The sequence below is a fragment of the Oncorhynchus tshawytscha genome, linkage group LG03, assembly GCF_018296145.1.
Source record: "Oncorhynchus tshawytscha isolate Ot180627B linkage group LG03, Otsh_v2.0, whole genome shotgun sequence".
NCBI lineage: Eukaryota > Metazoa > Chordata > Actinopteri > Salmoniformes > Salmonidae > Oncorhynchus > Oncorhynchus tshawytscha.
In genome coordinates this window covers 43,966,706-43,981,776 of record NC_056431.1, presented here as the reverse complement: position 1 = coordinate 43,981,776, position 15,071 = coordinate 43,966,706, and the positions used below count along the sequence as shown (strand labels likewise).

General features: G+C 42.2%; 1 protein-coding gene across 4 annotated transcripts in view; it reads left to right on the top strand.

Moving 5' to 3' along the window:
• Positions 1-534: 534 nt before the first annotated feature.
• Positions 535-15,071, top strand: part of LOC112236510 (calcium-binding mitochondrial carrier protein Aralar1) — a 20,890-nt gene continuing 6,353 nt past the window's right edge. Inside the window, exons 1-13 of one of the 4 annotated variants that reach the window (XM_024405114.2) lie at positions 535-634; positions 1,176-1,229; positions 3,394-3,536; positions 4,202-4,317; positions 5,689-5,828; positions 8,502-8,648; positions 8,735-8,873; positions 9,287-9,380; positions 9,922-10,006; positions 11,252-11,336; positions 12,362-12,520; positions 13,434-13,486; positions 13,700-13,780. In XM_024405114.2, coding sequence (XP_024260882.1) covers positions 623-634; positions 1,176-1,229; positions 3,394-3,536; positions 4,202-4,317; positions 5,689-5,828; positions 8,502-8,648; positions 8,735-8,873; positions 9,287-9,380; positions 9,922-10,006; positions 11,252-11,336; positions 12,362-12,520; positions 13,434-13,486; positions 13,700-13,780 — 1,308 coding nt within the window. In that variant the 5' untranslated portion in view covers positions 535-622. The other 3 variants (XM_024405118.2, XM_024405106.2, XM_024405123.2) reach the window with 3 other exon arrangements.

Below are 15,071 nucleotides of genomic sequence, written 5' to 3'. Positions count from 1 at the left end.
TCTGGTCTGGTCAGCATGTTAGTCAACGTGACGTCACACCCAGCATGGCAGTCAAGGTGACTGCCAATATTTCTTATCAGAAATTAGTATTACCTGTATTTAAGTTGTTTATTTCTATTGGATGAGAACTTAAGCTTATTGATGCGGAAGCATATATGGAGAGAGAATTGAGTTATGTTTACCTTGTTACAACGTGTCGTTTACTGATCTAATGGAAGTTATTCAGCTACTTTAATAGTATAACAAGTTTATTGCTGTGAAGGTCGAGTAGCCGGTTCAGTAATGATAATGGCAATGGTGACTGTTGCTGCTGGCAGGGCTGATTTTCAACTGTAGACTATGAGTCCTGTGTTGTTGCTTTTTCAAAAATCGAAACTTCAGAGACAAGCAACCGATTACCCTCTGCAGTAATGATTGTATTATATTGTAGCCAATGCAGAGTCGTTGCGTCCTATGTCATTTTCATACTCTCATTGCATTACCAGATTCATAAGGGTTTGGCTTTGATGACTCCAACTGTATGTTTTAGGTCATCTTCAAAAGTGTCATGCTGTTATCCCAGAATCAAAGGCTACAGTAGCCAAGCGCCTGCGCTGCTAGTCAACGTGACGTCACACCCAGCATGGCGGTCAAGGTGACTCTGCCAATATTTCCTATCAGAAATGAATATTACCTGTATTTAAGTTGTTTATTTATTTTGGATGAGGACTTAAGCTTATTGATGCGGAAGCATATATTATTTACTTTTTTTAAACGAACAGAATGGTCCTCTTTCAGCATCTTTCCGTGGGCACGTCGGCCTTGGAGAGCGAATTGAGTAATGTTTACGTTGTTACAGATTTTCGTTTACTGATCTAATGGAAGTTGTTCAGCTACTTTAATAGTATAACACGTTTATTGCTGTGAAGGTCGAGTAGCCGGTTCAGTAATGATAATGGCAAAGGTGACTGTTGCTGCTGGCAGGGCTGATATTCAACTGTAGACTACGAGTTCTGTGTTATTGCTTTTTCAAACATCGAAACTTCAGAGACAAGCAACCGATTACTCTCTGCAGTAATGATAGTATGACATTGTAGCCAATGTAGAGTCGTTGCGTCCTATGTCATTCTCAAACTCTCATTGCATTACCAGATTCATCAGGGTTTAGCTTTGATGACTCCAACTGTATGTTTTAGGTAGAAACAACCGCAAGAGGCGATTCCAATGCACTAAGGACTATATTTCTGAAGGTAAGACTGTCATTCACAAGTGGATCTTTAACCCAATATTGCTATGGCACTAAAAACACAATTCTTTATATTATTTTAGTCTGAATGCAGCAGTTCAACTCGTATTATTATCTACCTTGCCTTCATTTACATATCTACCTTAGATACCTTGTACTGTACCTCTGCAGATTGATCTGGTACTCCTTGTATATAGTTTCATTCTTGTATATTTGATTTTATTCCTCTTTTGTTACAATTTAATTTGTATTATTATTATTTTTAACTCTGCGTTTTTGGGAAGGGCTCATGAGCAAGCATTTCACAGTACATTTTACACCAGTTGTATTTGGTGCGTGGGACAAATAACATTTGATTGAATTTTGATTTGAAAACAGCATGTAACTTTACATTGGTTGTCGTCAATGGTATAAGGTTATAACCTTGATTGTATGGCAAAGCTACAGTTAAACAAATATGATATTATTGCCAGCAGTCTCTCTCTCTCTCTCACAGACACACACACAGTTACACACACACAGGGAGAGATACACTGAGTGTGTTGCGTCTACTGTTGAATACTACAAGGAAAGGTCACACAAATGCTTGTACTAATTCTGAATTGCCTTCACAGAGGAATTTGTCCTTCCCAGACTTCTTTTAGGCTGTGACATTGGCTAGGATTTTCAGATGTCTGGGTGAATCAGTTGTTTTTGCTACTAATTTGGACCATGCATTCTTGTGCTTTACAAAGTCACACACAGTACCAAGTTGAAGGGTGTAAGGCCATTGATTGGAGGAAAATGTGCCTCTAGCAACAGATAGCGCCAAGGAGGGACTTATTATTTTGACCTTGTACTATTTTAGGATCTTCTTCTTTCTTCATACAACACTGCACTGATTTATCTTGAACGCACACCAATTTATATTAGGCATAGCTGTTCTAATACACACATGCAATAATTAGTCATAAACATATAGTTAATTAATGGATGAATGGGCCATTTTGTCCAACCTGCCTAATCTTATCAAGAAGCACTTGAGGCTTACTGTGACGTTGAGTTAATGCCAAATTATGGAGTGAAGAAATGGGTTAATAAATTGCTTGGAATTAATACTTTCACTTAAAATATTAACGAAAGAGTGTGCAGTGAGATGTGGTCTGAAATGCATTCTTTGTGAAGTTCTCTCTTGCTCGCTCTCTCTCGGTCTCTCTCTCACTCTCTCCTTGGCTGTACACCCAGAGCCTGGCCTTTATGCTGCCAGCTCATGCAGTGCTCCAGCTTGTAACCCAACCCTGACTCTGAAACTGACCTTTTGTTTCTTTAAGCCTAGATGAGAGGTAGCAACACCAGTGCATGGGTTGCATGTTTTGCAGCATAGCAGAAACAAAACAATGCTGTTCCTTTTTTCTTTCTAAGTAGTGCACATGGATTAATTGAGAAATATATTTTTCAGGTGACTTGGCAGTCCCTTGCATTGCCACAGCTAAAGCCCTAATGTCACATATCATTATATACACTGTTATAGTACTTATCTGTTACATTATACTTAAACATCCCATATTGTATATTAAATATAGTATACTGCACTGCACTTATCTTCATACATGATTGTGACAATTAACATGATAGTGGTTTGGGAAGCTTTGTTGCCTTGATGGTTTCCTACACTATACTACAGCTTGTGCTGGCTTATTGTGGGTTAAACCACAAATCTCCCAGATTTTTCTGTATAAGGTATTATAAAGCTTGAAAGTGTCTTGAAGTGTTTTAAAAGCAAATTTGAAGTCTGTTTACTCACTGCAACAACTCAAAGAAATTAATAGAATACGATGAATTGCAAAAACAAGATTGTTTTGAACTCTGATATTTTTGCCTAGCTTTGATGCGATGTCTGAAAAGTACATGATGGGATTAATATTAATCACTCTAAGCATAACTACAGAGACAAAATGCATTGCTTTGACAGACACTGCATCAGGTTGTCTGAACAAATCATTTATTGTCATAAGTTTAAAAAAAAAAATGTCAGATAGCTGTTGGGGGAACAGTGATGCAATACAAAGATGGGCTGTTTTGGGAAAGGGACTTCAAGGAGGGAGTTTTGTATGAGTATAAGTTTGTATATTGAGTTTCTGAGCATTTATATTTAACACTAACCTGTATTTTTTTTGTCTCCCCTTCAGTATGCCAGTGTGGTTGAGAATGGGGTGCGTTACATGTCCCCCAGGGACTTTGTGCAGAACTTCCTGGGTCTGCACAACCAGCCCGACCACAACCGCAAGACTGTGCAGCTGATCGCTGGAGTAGCCGACACCAGCAAGGATGGGTAGGTCTGCTCCCACTACGGGTGAGGTGGATGACCGTTACTAATAGTAACCTTGCTATAGAAGGACTTAAACAAGAGGTCCTTCAAGACATCATACAGCGAAAATGGAATTGAGATTTTTTGTGAGGAAAAAAAAGGATCATAACATATTTCGATGACAGTTCCACTACCTACATGGATCCCAAAGTAACCCATGTTGATACACACAATGGGGTTCACAATGTTACATGTATTGGCGTTGTGAAGACAAATCCGTAGCACGGAGAAGTTAGGTTAATGATTGGTCACAAGGTTGTTCACAGATTACCTGAATAACCATCTTTATCAGTTGTTTAACACCCATGCTTGTTTGATTGAATATCCACCTGATAAGATAAGCGGACATATTATTTGCATAATGCCGAAGACTCGAGAAAGCATCTTGTTGAAATCGCACTACACAGCACGTTCCTATCCATATTATACTGTAGACTGTAGAGCATGTTATAAGTATGGGCAAAATACAATTTTATACTTGAACTTTACTTGAACGTTCATGTAAATGAATCTGGTAGGCTACAGTTATTGGTGTGCACAAGTGAAAATTTGAGTTGCTGATGTTCTTTGGGCTTTGTAGGGACATGTCCTTTTTTTCAGATAGTACTCTTTCTTTCTTGTCCAAACAGACTGATCTCTTTCCAGGAGTTTCTGGCCTTTGAATCGATTCTGTGTGTCCCGGATGCCCTTTTCATAGTTGCCTTTCAGTTGTTTGACAAGACTGGCACAGGGGACATCTCATTTGGTATGTACATGGGGATGCCCGGTGACCTGGTGTCTGCTTCATGTCATAACCATGTCATAGGTAATGGGGACAGCATCATTAGAGCTTTTACCTTAGGGCAATGACCACACACTTTCCCATTGTGCAAGATCTCTATGCAAGAAGTGGATAACACAAGATTACTATATCTTATTTATAACCTAGGACCTTAGGTAAAAAAAGTGCTACATAGCTGTTTCAGTGTAGAAAATGAATGTAGGTCTCATGTTACTCCTAGTGCTCAATGTGTATTCCGTTTGTGCACTAGTGTGTCTCTCTATACTGGACTTCTGGAGACTGCAGAGTAGTATAGGGTCTGTCAGTCAGCTGCTTCTATTCTAGAGGTCTCTTCTAAGATAAGAATTGTCTCAGCTCTGAGCGAGCTGTGGGTAATACCACATCATAACAAGTCCCATCTGACAGGGGGAGAGATGAATCCAGTGTGTCACAAAAACAGGGGAAAAAGAGCTGTTGTAATGCTCATTGTGCACACATTGTGCAGCGCGGGCCCCCATGAAGGCGATAGAAAATGGAAGGCAGTGCTCAGACACAGAATGACCTAGATCTGCTTAGAACTCACACAATATGAAGGCACTGGGATTGTCAGCTAGGCCATATTCCGTCTCTGTGCATATCAGGTTCCCAGGATATGAGATGGGGCCATACAGTGGGGTCTGAAATGATTGGCACCATTAATAAAGATAAGCATAAAATAAATAATTAAAATACTGAGCTATATTGGATGCTCAAGAAATTGTGGAAATTCTATTATTTTATACTAATATAATTGCTGAGAGAAAGTGGATCTTCCAGCAAGGCAATAACCGCAAGTACACATCAAAATCCACAAAGAAATGGTTAATTGACCACAAAATCAACCTTTTGCAATGGCCATCTCGGTCTCCGGACATGAAACCCATTGAAAACTTGTGGTTGGAATTGAAGAGGGCATTCCATAAGCACAGACGAAGGACATCAATGATCTGTAAGAATTATGTATGGAGGAATGGTCTAACATCCCTCCCAATGTGTTCTCCAACTCATAAAACATTTTAGAAAAGATATTGAAAGTTATTTAAAACAGGGGTGTCAATACTTTTGACCCCTACCTTTTTGAGAGAAAAAAATACATACTTTTGAAACAAAATCTATAATTCAGAATATAATAAAATTATATAATTTCACATTTGTTTTGGCATACAATATACAGTAGCTCACTTTTCATTGACTTGATAAGGTCATTTTTGCATATCTTTAACAAGGGTGTCAGTCATTTCAAACCCCACTGTATATTGTATGGTTGTTTTGTTTTTTCAATCTCTTGATGTTACTCATCCATCTCTCATTTGGCAGCCAATGTGCGAGACATCTTCAGCCAGACCACAGTGCACCACCACATCCCCTTCAACTGGGACTGTGAGTTTATCAGGCTCCATTTTGGCAGTGACAGAAAGAAGAACCTCAGCTATCTGGAGTTCACCCAGTTTCTGCAGGTACAGTATAGAGTAGACATTACTAGACACCTTATGAACCGTACAAATACAGTGCATTCGGGAAAGTATTCAGACCCCTACCCCTTTACTTCATGTTGTAACATTACACACTTATTCTAAAATTGATTAAATACATTTTCCCCTCATCAATCTACACACAATACCCCATAATGACAAAGCGAAAACAGGTTTTTAGAAATTTTGGAAATATATGTAAAAATAAAAACAGATACCTTATTTAGTATTCAGCATTCAGACCCTTTGCTATGAGACTCGAAATTGAGCTCAGGTGCCGAGGTGTCACTACAGACTCTGGTTTGATTCCAGGCTGTATCACAACCGGCCGTGATTGGGAGTCCCATAGGGCGGCGCACAATTGGCCCAGAGTCAACCGGTTTAGGGTTTGGCCTGTGTAGGCCAACATTGTAAATACGAATTTGTTCTTAACTGACTTGCCTAGTTAATAAATAACATAAAATAAATAGATTGGCCAGATGGAAGCCACTCCTCAGTAAAAGGCACATGACAGCCCGCTTGGAGTTTGCCAAAAGGGACCTAAAGAACTCTCAGACCATGAGAAACAAGATTCTCTTGTCTGATGAAACTAAGATTGAACTCTTTGGCCTGAATACCAAGCGTCACTTCTGGAGGAAACCTGGCACCATCCCTACGGTGAAGCATGGTGGTGGCAGCATCATGCTCTGGGGATGTTTTTCAGAGGCAGAGACTTGGAGACTAGTCGGGATCGAGGGAAAAATGGACGGAGCAAAGTACAGAGAGATCCTTGATGAAAATCTGCTTCAGAGCACTCAGGACCTCAGACTAGGGCGAAGGTTCAACTTCCAACAGGACAACGACCCTAATCACATAGCCAAGACAACGCAGGAGTGGCTTCGGGACAAGTCTCTGAATGTCCTTGAGTGGCCCAGCCAGAGTCCGGACTTGAACCAGATCGAACATCTCTGGAGAGACCTGAAAATAGCTGTGCAGCGACGCTCCCCGTCCAACCTGACAGAGCTTGAGAGGATCTGCAGAGAAGAATGGGAGAAACTCCCCAAATATAGGTATGCCAAGTTCGTAGCGTCATACCCAAGAAGACTCGAGTCTGTAATCACTGCCAAAGGTGCTTCAATAAAGTACTGAGTAAAGGGTCTGAATACTTATGGAAATGTGATATTTCTGGTTTTTAATTTGTAATAAATTTGCAAAAATTTAGAAAAACCTGTTTTTGCTTTGTCGTTATGGGGTATTGTGTGTAGATTGATCAGGGGAAAAAACAATTTAATCAATTTTAGAATTAGATTGTAGCATAACAAAATGTGGAAACAGTCAAAGGGTCTGAATAATTTACAAATGTTTTTTTTGAATCACTTGCATGCAGGAAGTTATTTTTCTATCATGGTTTAGATCAGGGCTGTCCAATGTCGGTCCTGGAGTGCCGAAACACTTCTGGTTTTAAGCCTCTCTTTCTCTTAAGGGACTTATTCAGACTTGGGACACCAGGTGAGTGCAATTAACTACCAGGTAGAATCAAAAAACAGAAGTGTTTCGAGTACTCCAGGACCGGAATTGAACATCTCTGGTTTAGATGGACGATTATAATAGCATAACAAATACACAATTATGTAATGTATTAAAGCTGTAACACATATGTAACCACAGAAACAGCGAGGGCCATAAAGCCAGTAGTATGGCTGTGGACGTAGCTTGTTTGGAATGATGGGGTTTGTGGGTTTATATGCAGCTGGGTGGTCTGGGACTTGGAAGGGCTTGGCTGTAGTTCCACTACTCTACTGTGTGTAAACCCTCATAGCAGTTTGCGGTGGATCATGGTTGACTAAGGGTTCCGACTAGCGCGTCAAGGATTCTTGTGTGCGACCCTTTTCATTCAAAACAACATTTGCTTTAGCTGTTATTTCACTGCTGATGTTTTGCAATATTGTTTCCTGCTAATAGATTATTGAATGTGATTCAGCTAAATCCAATATAGTCATAAACAAAACTGCTGAAAGTTTAGTGTTTTGTTGTTGTTGCAGAATATGTCCTGCCACCTTGTGGAGGTTCCATAGTTCTCAGAATTGTCTAACCGGAATAAAATAAAAAACATCACTATTTGTAGCATATGTGCTGCAATAGCCCTCAATAGTGCAGCAGCCTAGTACAGTACCTGGATTTGGGTACCAAAGGATTCCCCAACTCTTACAAGATGTGGAATAAAAGTATACAGTATAAAATGTTACCATTGTCATGATGGGCTGTACTCTGCTATGGCCTGATGAGTTATGTAGATGAGAGGGATCTGCTGGTAGTATGTGATCAGCTTTGACAGCAGTTATGACCCTGGGTCAGTGGTACCCCTGCTTCCCCTCTGATTGCATGGCTGTCCTATTGAATCATCCCTGTGCTCCTCCGGACACACCTGCCTGCTCTCCTGCACAGACTTGAGATCAGACTTCAGGGGGACATGGTTTTCATCAAGACTCCTGAGAGACAGCTGTGATTACAAGAGCCAGTGTCTAACACTATCTCATCTGATGCTTCCACATGTGCCAAGCAGTGTCCCACATCATCCAACACCATGTTTTTTCCCCCCAAAGTTCCATTTCATCCCTGGTAATTTGACTTGTCTTTTGTCACAAGAGCCTGCTCTTTCTATCTTTCCTTTCATTGTAGGAGCTGCAGTTGGAGCATGCCCGCCAGGCCTTTGCCCAGAAGGATAAGAGCAAGAGCGGTACCATCTCTGCCATGGACTTCAGCGACATCATGGCCACCATCCGCCACCACATGCTCAGCCCCTTTGTGGAAGAGAACCTGGTCTCAGTGAGTTAGAGACAGCTATGGTCTCCCAGTTTCAACATGAGATGATTGTACGATGAGACCGCAGTGTCTGTTCCTCTCCCCTTTAGGCCGCTGGAGGCAGCACCTCCCACATGGTGAGCTTCTCCTACTTCAATGCCTTCAACGCCCTCCTTAACAACATGGAGCTGATCCGCAAGGTCTACAGCACACTAGCCGGACCATACAAGGATACCCTCGTCACCAAAGGTAGCCTAGTCCTGCTCAAGTGAGGAAATGTGATTTCAAACATGAACTCAGGCTGTACAGTACCGTCATGGGAGTTTCACCTCTCTTGGCAGAATGGTGTCAGGAAACACAAGAACATGTTACCCTAGCTCTAAGTAAATAAGGTAAATGTACACTGTAATATTCTGTTTTATTAGTTTAGTCTGTTCCCTTAGATCTGTGGAATGAATAGTTGACCTGTTCTGATGGTGATTAGTTACCTGTATTATAGGAGTTTACCCTTTCACCTTTAGACTGTACTGCTGATGTGGTTGGTTATCCTTGCAGCAGGCCTACCCACCCACTGTATCTCTAAATATTTAGTCTTAATAAGTGACCCCCTGTCTGGTTTTTCTTACATAACATGCCTCCCTCTGCTCCGTATTGTACCACAGAGGAGTTTGTTAGTGCTGCCAACAAGTTTGGTCAGATCAATCCAATGGAAATTGACATCCTGTACCAGCTCTCCGGCCTTTACGCTCATTCTGGGTAAGGTTCAAACTCTCTCCAGTCTCAGTGACACATCACCGCTGCGTTGTGCTTTTTACTCACAACCATACAACGTGGCATTTGCGCTGCCAAGTATTGAATTACTGTCCTCCACATGAATTCAAAATATCTAACACATTAATCAGAAAAAGCTATTTTCAATAAATCTGTGAATGGAAAAAAAAGTTATAGCTATATTTATTAGAAGTAAATTCTAAGTTATTACCTATTCAGTTTAGCAATAGTGGCTCTACTGGTTGATGTGCAAAATAAATCTAAGCATGCAGACTTTATGATGCCAGCAGGGAATATCTGTGTCTCACTGGCATTAAGAGAGCTTCATTTACTGCTTGAGTTGTGGGCATGTATCCAGCTTTGTTTGTCTGTTGTGTATACAAACTCATATTAAACCAGCAACAACCTCAAGTTATATGGCCATAAAATGTCTGTGGAAAATCGTGCATCAACTCCGTGTGAGGGATGCTATGCTGTGTTTGCTACTCCTGGCGTAACATTGTGATTCTCCCCTGCTGTTCTGAAGAAAGCTCAACTTGGCGGACATCGAGAGGATAGCACCGTTGGAGGAAGGCGCACTCCCATACCACCTGGCTGAGATCCAAAGACAGGTACCCTGCCTGAATGACTGTCCACATGGCGCTTACCTGCTGCCTTTTATTTGCTGCATCCCTTCTGTTCCCCCACCATGCTTTCTTATTAAAGAGCAACGAAAGGGAGTGTTCAATGATGGAATTAGCAGAGTGCTGATGTTTTCTCTTTCTTTGTGAATGTGCATTACACCACCTAGGATAAAAGCCCCCCCCCAATTACAGGTACAAAAGACGAATGGATTGTTGCGATGTTCCCTTTTTCTAAAAGCCTGTCCCATTTTATTCAGTGTAGACATATACATCAGACGCAATCATACACCTGAGAATCTAATAGGATGCTTTTATCAGGGTGGCTTTCCATGAGTCTGCTGGTGTATGAAGCCTCTGGCTAGGTCTGTTTAGAGTAGGAGGCTAGGAGCATGGTGAGTGTGCTGGCAAGAGGTGGCTCTGGGAGGGAGGAGGAGGAAATAGTTCCTGTCTTTCCAGACGACACAGCTCTGTAAATCGGACTGTGGTCAGGCCCAGGTCCACTGAATGTTCCGGGACTTTTGCTCGGAGGTCTGGAATGTGATTTTGGGAAAAGTGAAAGACACGAACATGTTGGCGTTCTCAGGTCCGCCATTTGTGGAAGTAGTGTAATTGCTTAAACCTTTTGATCAAGGCCTCGATCTCATTAGCATGCTGCCTTCAGTGAAAGCAGCTGGGTAGGAGGAAGGGCCTGGTCTGGGAGATGTTGCTCACTGCCCCAAGGAGGGCAGACACACTCCAACTGTTACTCAGCCAATGTAATAATTCATGTGGATGCTTATCTCTACATGGGAAAGGCTTGTGGGACTAATCTGTTACACGGCACCACAGAGAAAACAAAGGGGCTCCACTTTCAAGATCATGAACCAAACCAGAGATGGAGACAGATAATGCAAAATTATGCTTAGTTTTTTTTTTAAGGAAAACCCTTAGCTTCCAGCCTCTGCCTAGCTCCATCGTAATCAATGGATAGCCCTGGAGAGTTCTCCTACACAGCCATTTACTGTATCCGTAGCCAGAGTGTCTATGTCGGTGACATACAATACTGGCTTATGAATAAGACTTATACCACGACGAGATGTCTACATTCCATAGCTTTCCTCCTCTGTTGAGTGGCCCATAACGTTTTTCTTTCCACAATGTATCTGGTTCACTACAGTTTAATAGAAGTCGATTCTTTCCTGGTGTTTTGATCCCCCGTCTTTCTCCACATCGGTGTCTTTTCTCCCTCCACAGCAAGCTCATGGGGATCCTCATCGGTCCGTCTTGCTCCAGGCTGCAGAGTCTGCTTACAGGTTCGGTCTGGGCGCACTCGCTGGAGGTGAGTGACATGTCTGCGACGGAGACCTGGGCCCACTGAGGGGTAACCCAAGCCGGTCAGACTGGCGCACTGAGGCCCTGGGGCCGGTCTGCCCATTGTGCTGCTGTGCCACTGGTGGCTCCAGGCTGTCTTTGGAGCCGGAGCTTTGGAATGACACAAATCTTCCGGAACCGCACTGGAATCTCTGTCTAATTACACTGGGAGGAACTAATATAACAGCCATTGAGATGTTCGTGCGTGAAACCAACATGCAACATTCTAAGAGCCTACTGTCTCAGTGGGTCTTTGATCTAGCAGCTCAGGAGGGGGTGATCAGTTCTGAATGATCAATGGACAGTTGAGGGTCAGAAGTCTTGTGAAGCATTGTGAAGACGGCGGCTCTCCATGGCGATAATGAGACCTTTCTCACCCTCTCTTGCTGACGAAGGGTGAGAGAGCTCTCTGCATGCTTGAGAGCCTGAGTCATTACAGGGCCTTTGATGTCAGAGACAAGACATGACAAGCCGCTGTGGCTAAGAGCTGCATTTAGGGCAACCTGCTGCATGGCTGCCTCCTCAGACAGTAGACACCCTCTACACTACGGCTCTCCTGCAGACTCCTAAATAGTCACTACTCTGTCTGGGCCTAATGACTGTTTTTAACTTCTTTATATGCCCACATCTCACTATTTATCACTGAAGCAACACACTAAAACACCAATCTTTAAATATACCCCACCTAAAAACGATCGGCTAAATAGTTAAAATAATGATAAAGATATTTGCTCTGTCTGAATATATGAAAATCATAGGATATTATCACCAACAAGAGTATGTTGATGGTGTGAATGCAGTATGTTGATGGTGTGAATGCAGTATGTTGATGGTGTGAATGCAGTATGTTGATGGTGTGAATGCAGGATGTTGATGGTGTGAATGCAGGATGTTGATGGTGTGAATGCAGGATGTTGATGGTGTGAATGCAGTTTGTTGATGGTGTGAATGCAGTATGTTGATGGTGTGTTGATTGACATGTGTGATTTGCAGCCACGGGTGCGACAGCTGTGTACCCCATTGACCTGGTGAAGACCCGTATGCAGAACCAGCGCTCCACCAGCTCCTTCGTAGGAGAGCTTATGTACAAGAATAGCTTTGACTGTGCCAAGAAAGTGCTCCGATATGAGGGATTCTTTGGATTCTACAGAGGTATAAACTAAAGCCTGGTGAATGCGTTTCTATTATGTAATGCTAGATACTGTCATCTGGTCCGGCGGCAAATGGTGGCAAAACACATTTTTGTGCCAGTATCATCATCAACATGTTTTGCATAATAACAGAATCATTTGACTGTTCTAAATTGACCAAGTCTATGGAAGGTCACATTGTCATTACTTAGCTAGCTGAAAACATCCCAGAGGTAAAATAACTCCTGTAGTAGTGTCAGATCTATGTTTTCCAGTGTGGTGATAACGCTGCTGAAGGCTTGTGATATATATATATATATATATATATATATATATAACACTGCCACAGTGAGGGCTATCAGATGAAGGAAGTCAAGACTGCCATCTACTGCTGCATCTGCCACTGCAGCTCTTTGTTTATCCTCTCTGCTTGGCTCTCCCCCTCCCTCTTTATCTTTCCACGCTGATGAGAGGGGTGATTGACTGAGAGACAGACACGGTTGGCTGTTTTCTGGCTGCATACCACAAGCAGTCACTCAGCAGCTCCTTCTGAAGTTTATCTGGCTCGCTGAAGGACGGACGGTGAAACAGTATGGTGGTTATCAGCGCTATAGCACTGCCCCCCCCCCACCACCACCACCAAGGCCACACAGCTCTCTCTGTTCCACACCAGACTGGGATCAGGCCACAACAATGTTGAGCCCATACAACTGCCAGTTTCATATTTGAGCTTTTTGTCCATTTCAATGGGAGGCATTGTCGTTTGGTTCATCAGATGTAGCAGTCGTATCTGTAAATATTTATGGGTTTATTTTAACCGGACAAGAATCATGCCGATTTCATTGATGTAACTGGCAATGGAAGTATTCATTGCCAGTCGGAGTGTCTTCCTCTGTCAGGTCATCTAAATGGTCTCCATGAATACTGTTTTGCAGGTCTCGTACCACAGCTTATCGGTGTTGCCCCAGAGAAAGCTATCAAACTCACGGCAAGTCATTACAAACCCGCAGAGTGCCTTCATGTTTATTGCACAATAAGGAAAGGTTGTACCATTTGTATGTTAAATATGAATACAGTCTCACAGAAAATACAATGTCTTCCAAAATCCAAGGCGTGACTAGATGCACTCATTGTCATTCTCTTTGAGGATTTCTTTCTCTAAAGGTATGCGTTGTGCTTGCCTCATTCTCTTTTCTCACAGATGAATGACTTTGTAAGAGACAAATTCACCACAGAGGACAACACCATTCCCCTGTTTGCAGAAGTCCTGGCTGGTGCCACTGTAAGTATTGGTGTGAGGATGTCTTCGTAGACAGTCTGTCTCTACAGAGTGAGGGCTGAAAAGGCGTGTGCTTCATGCAAAGCAAAAGCGTTGGCAGCTGCTACATTGACTCGTTTAAATCTAATTGATCTCGATGTGGGGGAACTGAAACAAGATTTTTGTTGAAACTAAAACATGATTTAAGATTTTCTCTTTCAATTTATGAACATTTGGCATCTCATGGGTGTAAATTGTGGATTCCAGATATTGAGCTAAGGGGGGACATTTTTTGTGGTTTTCCAACCCCTTCAACATTAAGGTTTAGCTTAATTATTTCTGACTGATCTGGATCTACAATTATAAGCTTTTCATCTTCAATTTGAATTACGGACATTGAATTATTGTATATGAATTTAAGCTCTAATTCAAGTTTCCTGCCGGTGTATTGACATCCTAAATAAGTGGCGGAGCTTGATAAAAAGGTGCTCTTGGGTCTCTGAACTCTCTAATTGGGCACAATTTGAGAAATTATGTCTGTGAATGGACAATTTTTTACCTCAGCGTGGTAATTTGGCACGCTGTAACGTTTGGTGAGTGCATTGGTGGATTAAAGCGTGTAATTCCATCACCCTACCTCTGCTAAATGAGTCTAAGTGAAACGAAACAGACAGGGCAGGGAAGAGAGCCTGCAGGTTGCCTACGGAGGGCAGGGTCTGCAGGGTTGTGACCCCTGTCAGCCTGTAATTGGAGGAAGAAGGCCTGGAGGGCCCTGGATGGAGCTGGCTTTACCTCACTGTGATTGAGTTTGACAGGACTGCACATACCTGAGGCCTGATCTGGCATAGGCACCACAGTTCCATACACCATACATGTACAACAAGCATAGTCCCAGGCGGTATTAGATAGAATGCCCGCCTGTAGGGAAAACAACCTGTTTTAGGTTACCCCATTGGTTCACAGCAAAAACTTGGCCCTTTTCAAATGCAATTTTCTTGTCGGCTTGTTTTAAGTCAATTACAAAACTACATCTAAGAAAAGTGCGTGTCTAAAACGTACTTTTCAACATTGCCTGCTCCAGAGGGTTCTCACTACTTAGAAAAAAAGTAATATTGTAGGGCTTCAGGACGGTGCTAGCAGCCACGTGAGTGACAGTGCTAGCTAGCTACCGACTGGAACTTAAGCTAGCCAAGAACAACAACTAAAAAAAAAAAACTATTCAGCTACAAGTAGTGAGTGGAGTTACAAATGGACAGTAGTAAACAAGTTAAATGTCTTATCTGTGATCAAATGTTTTCCACACATACTGTAGCTA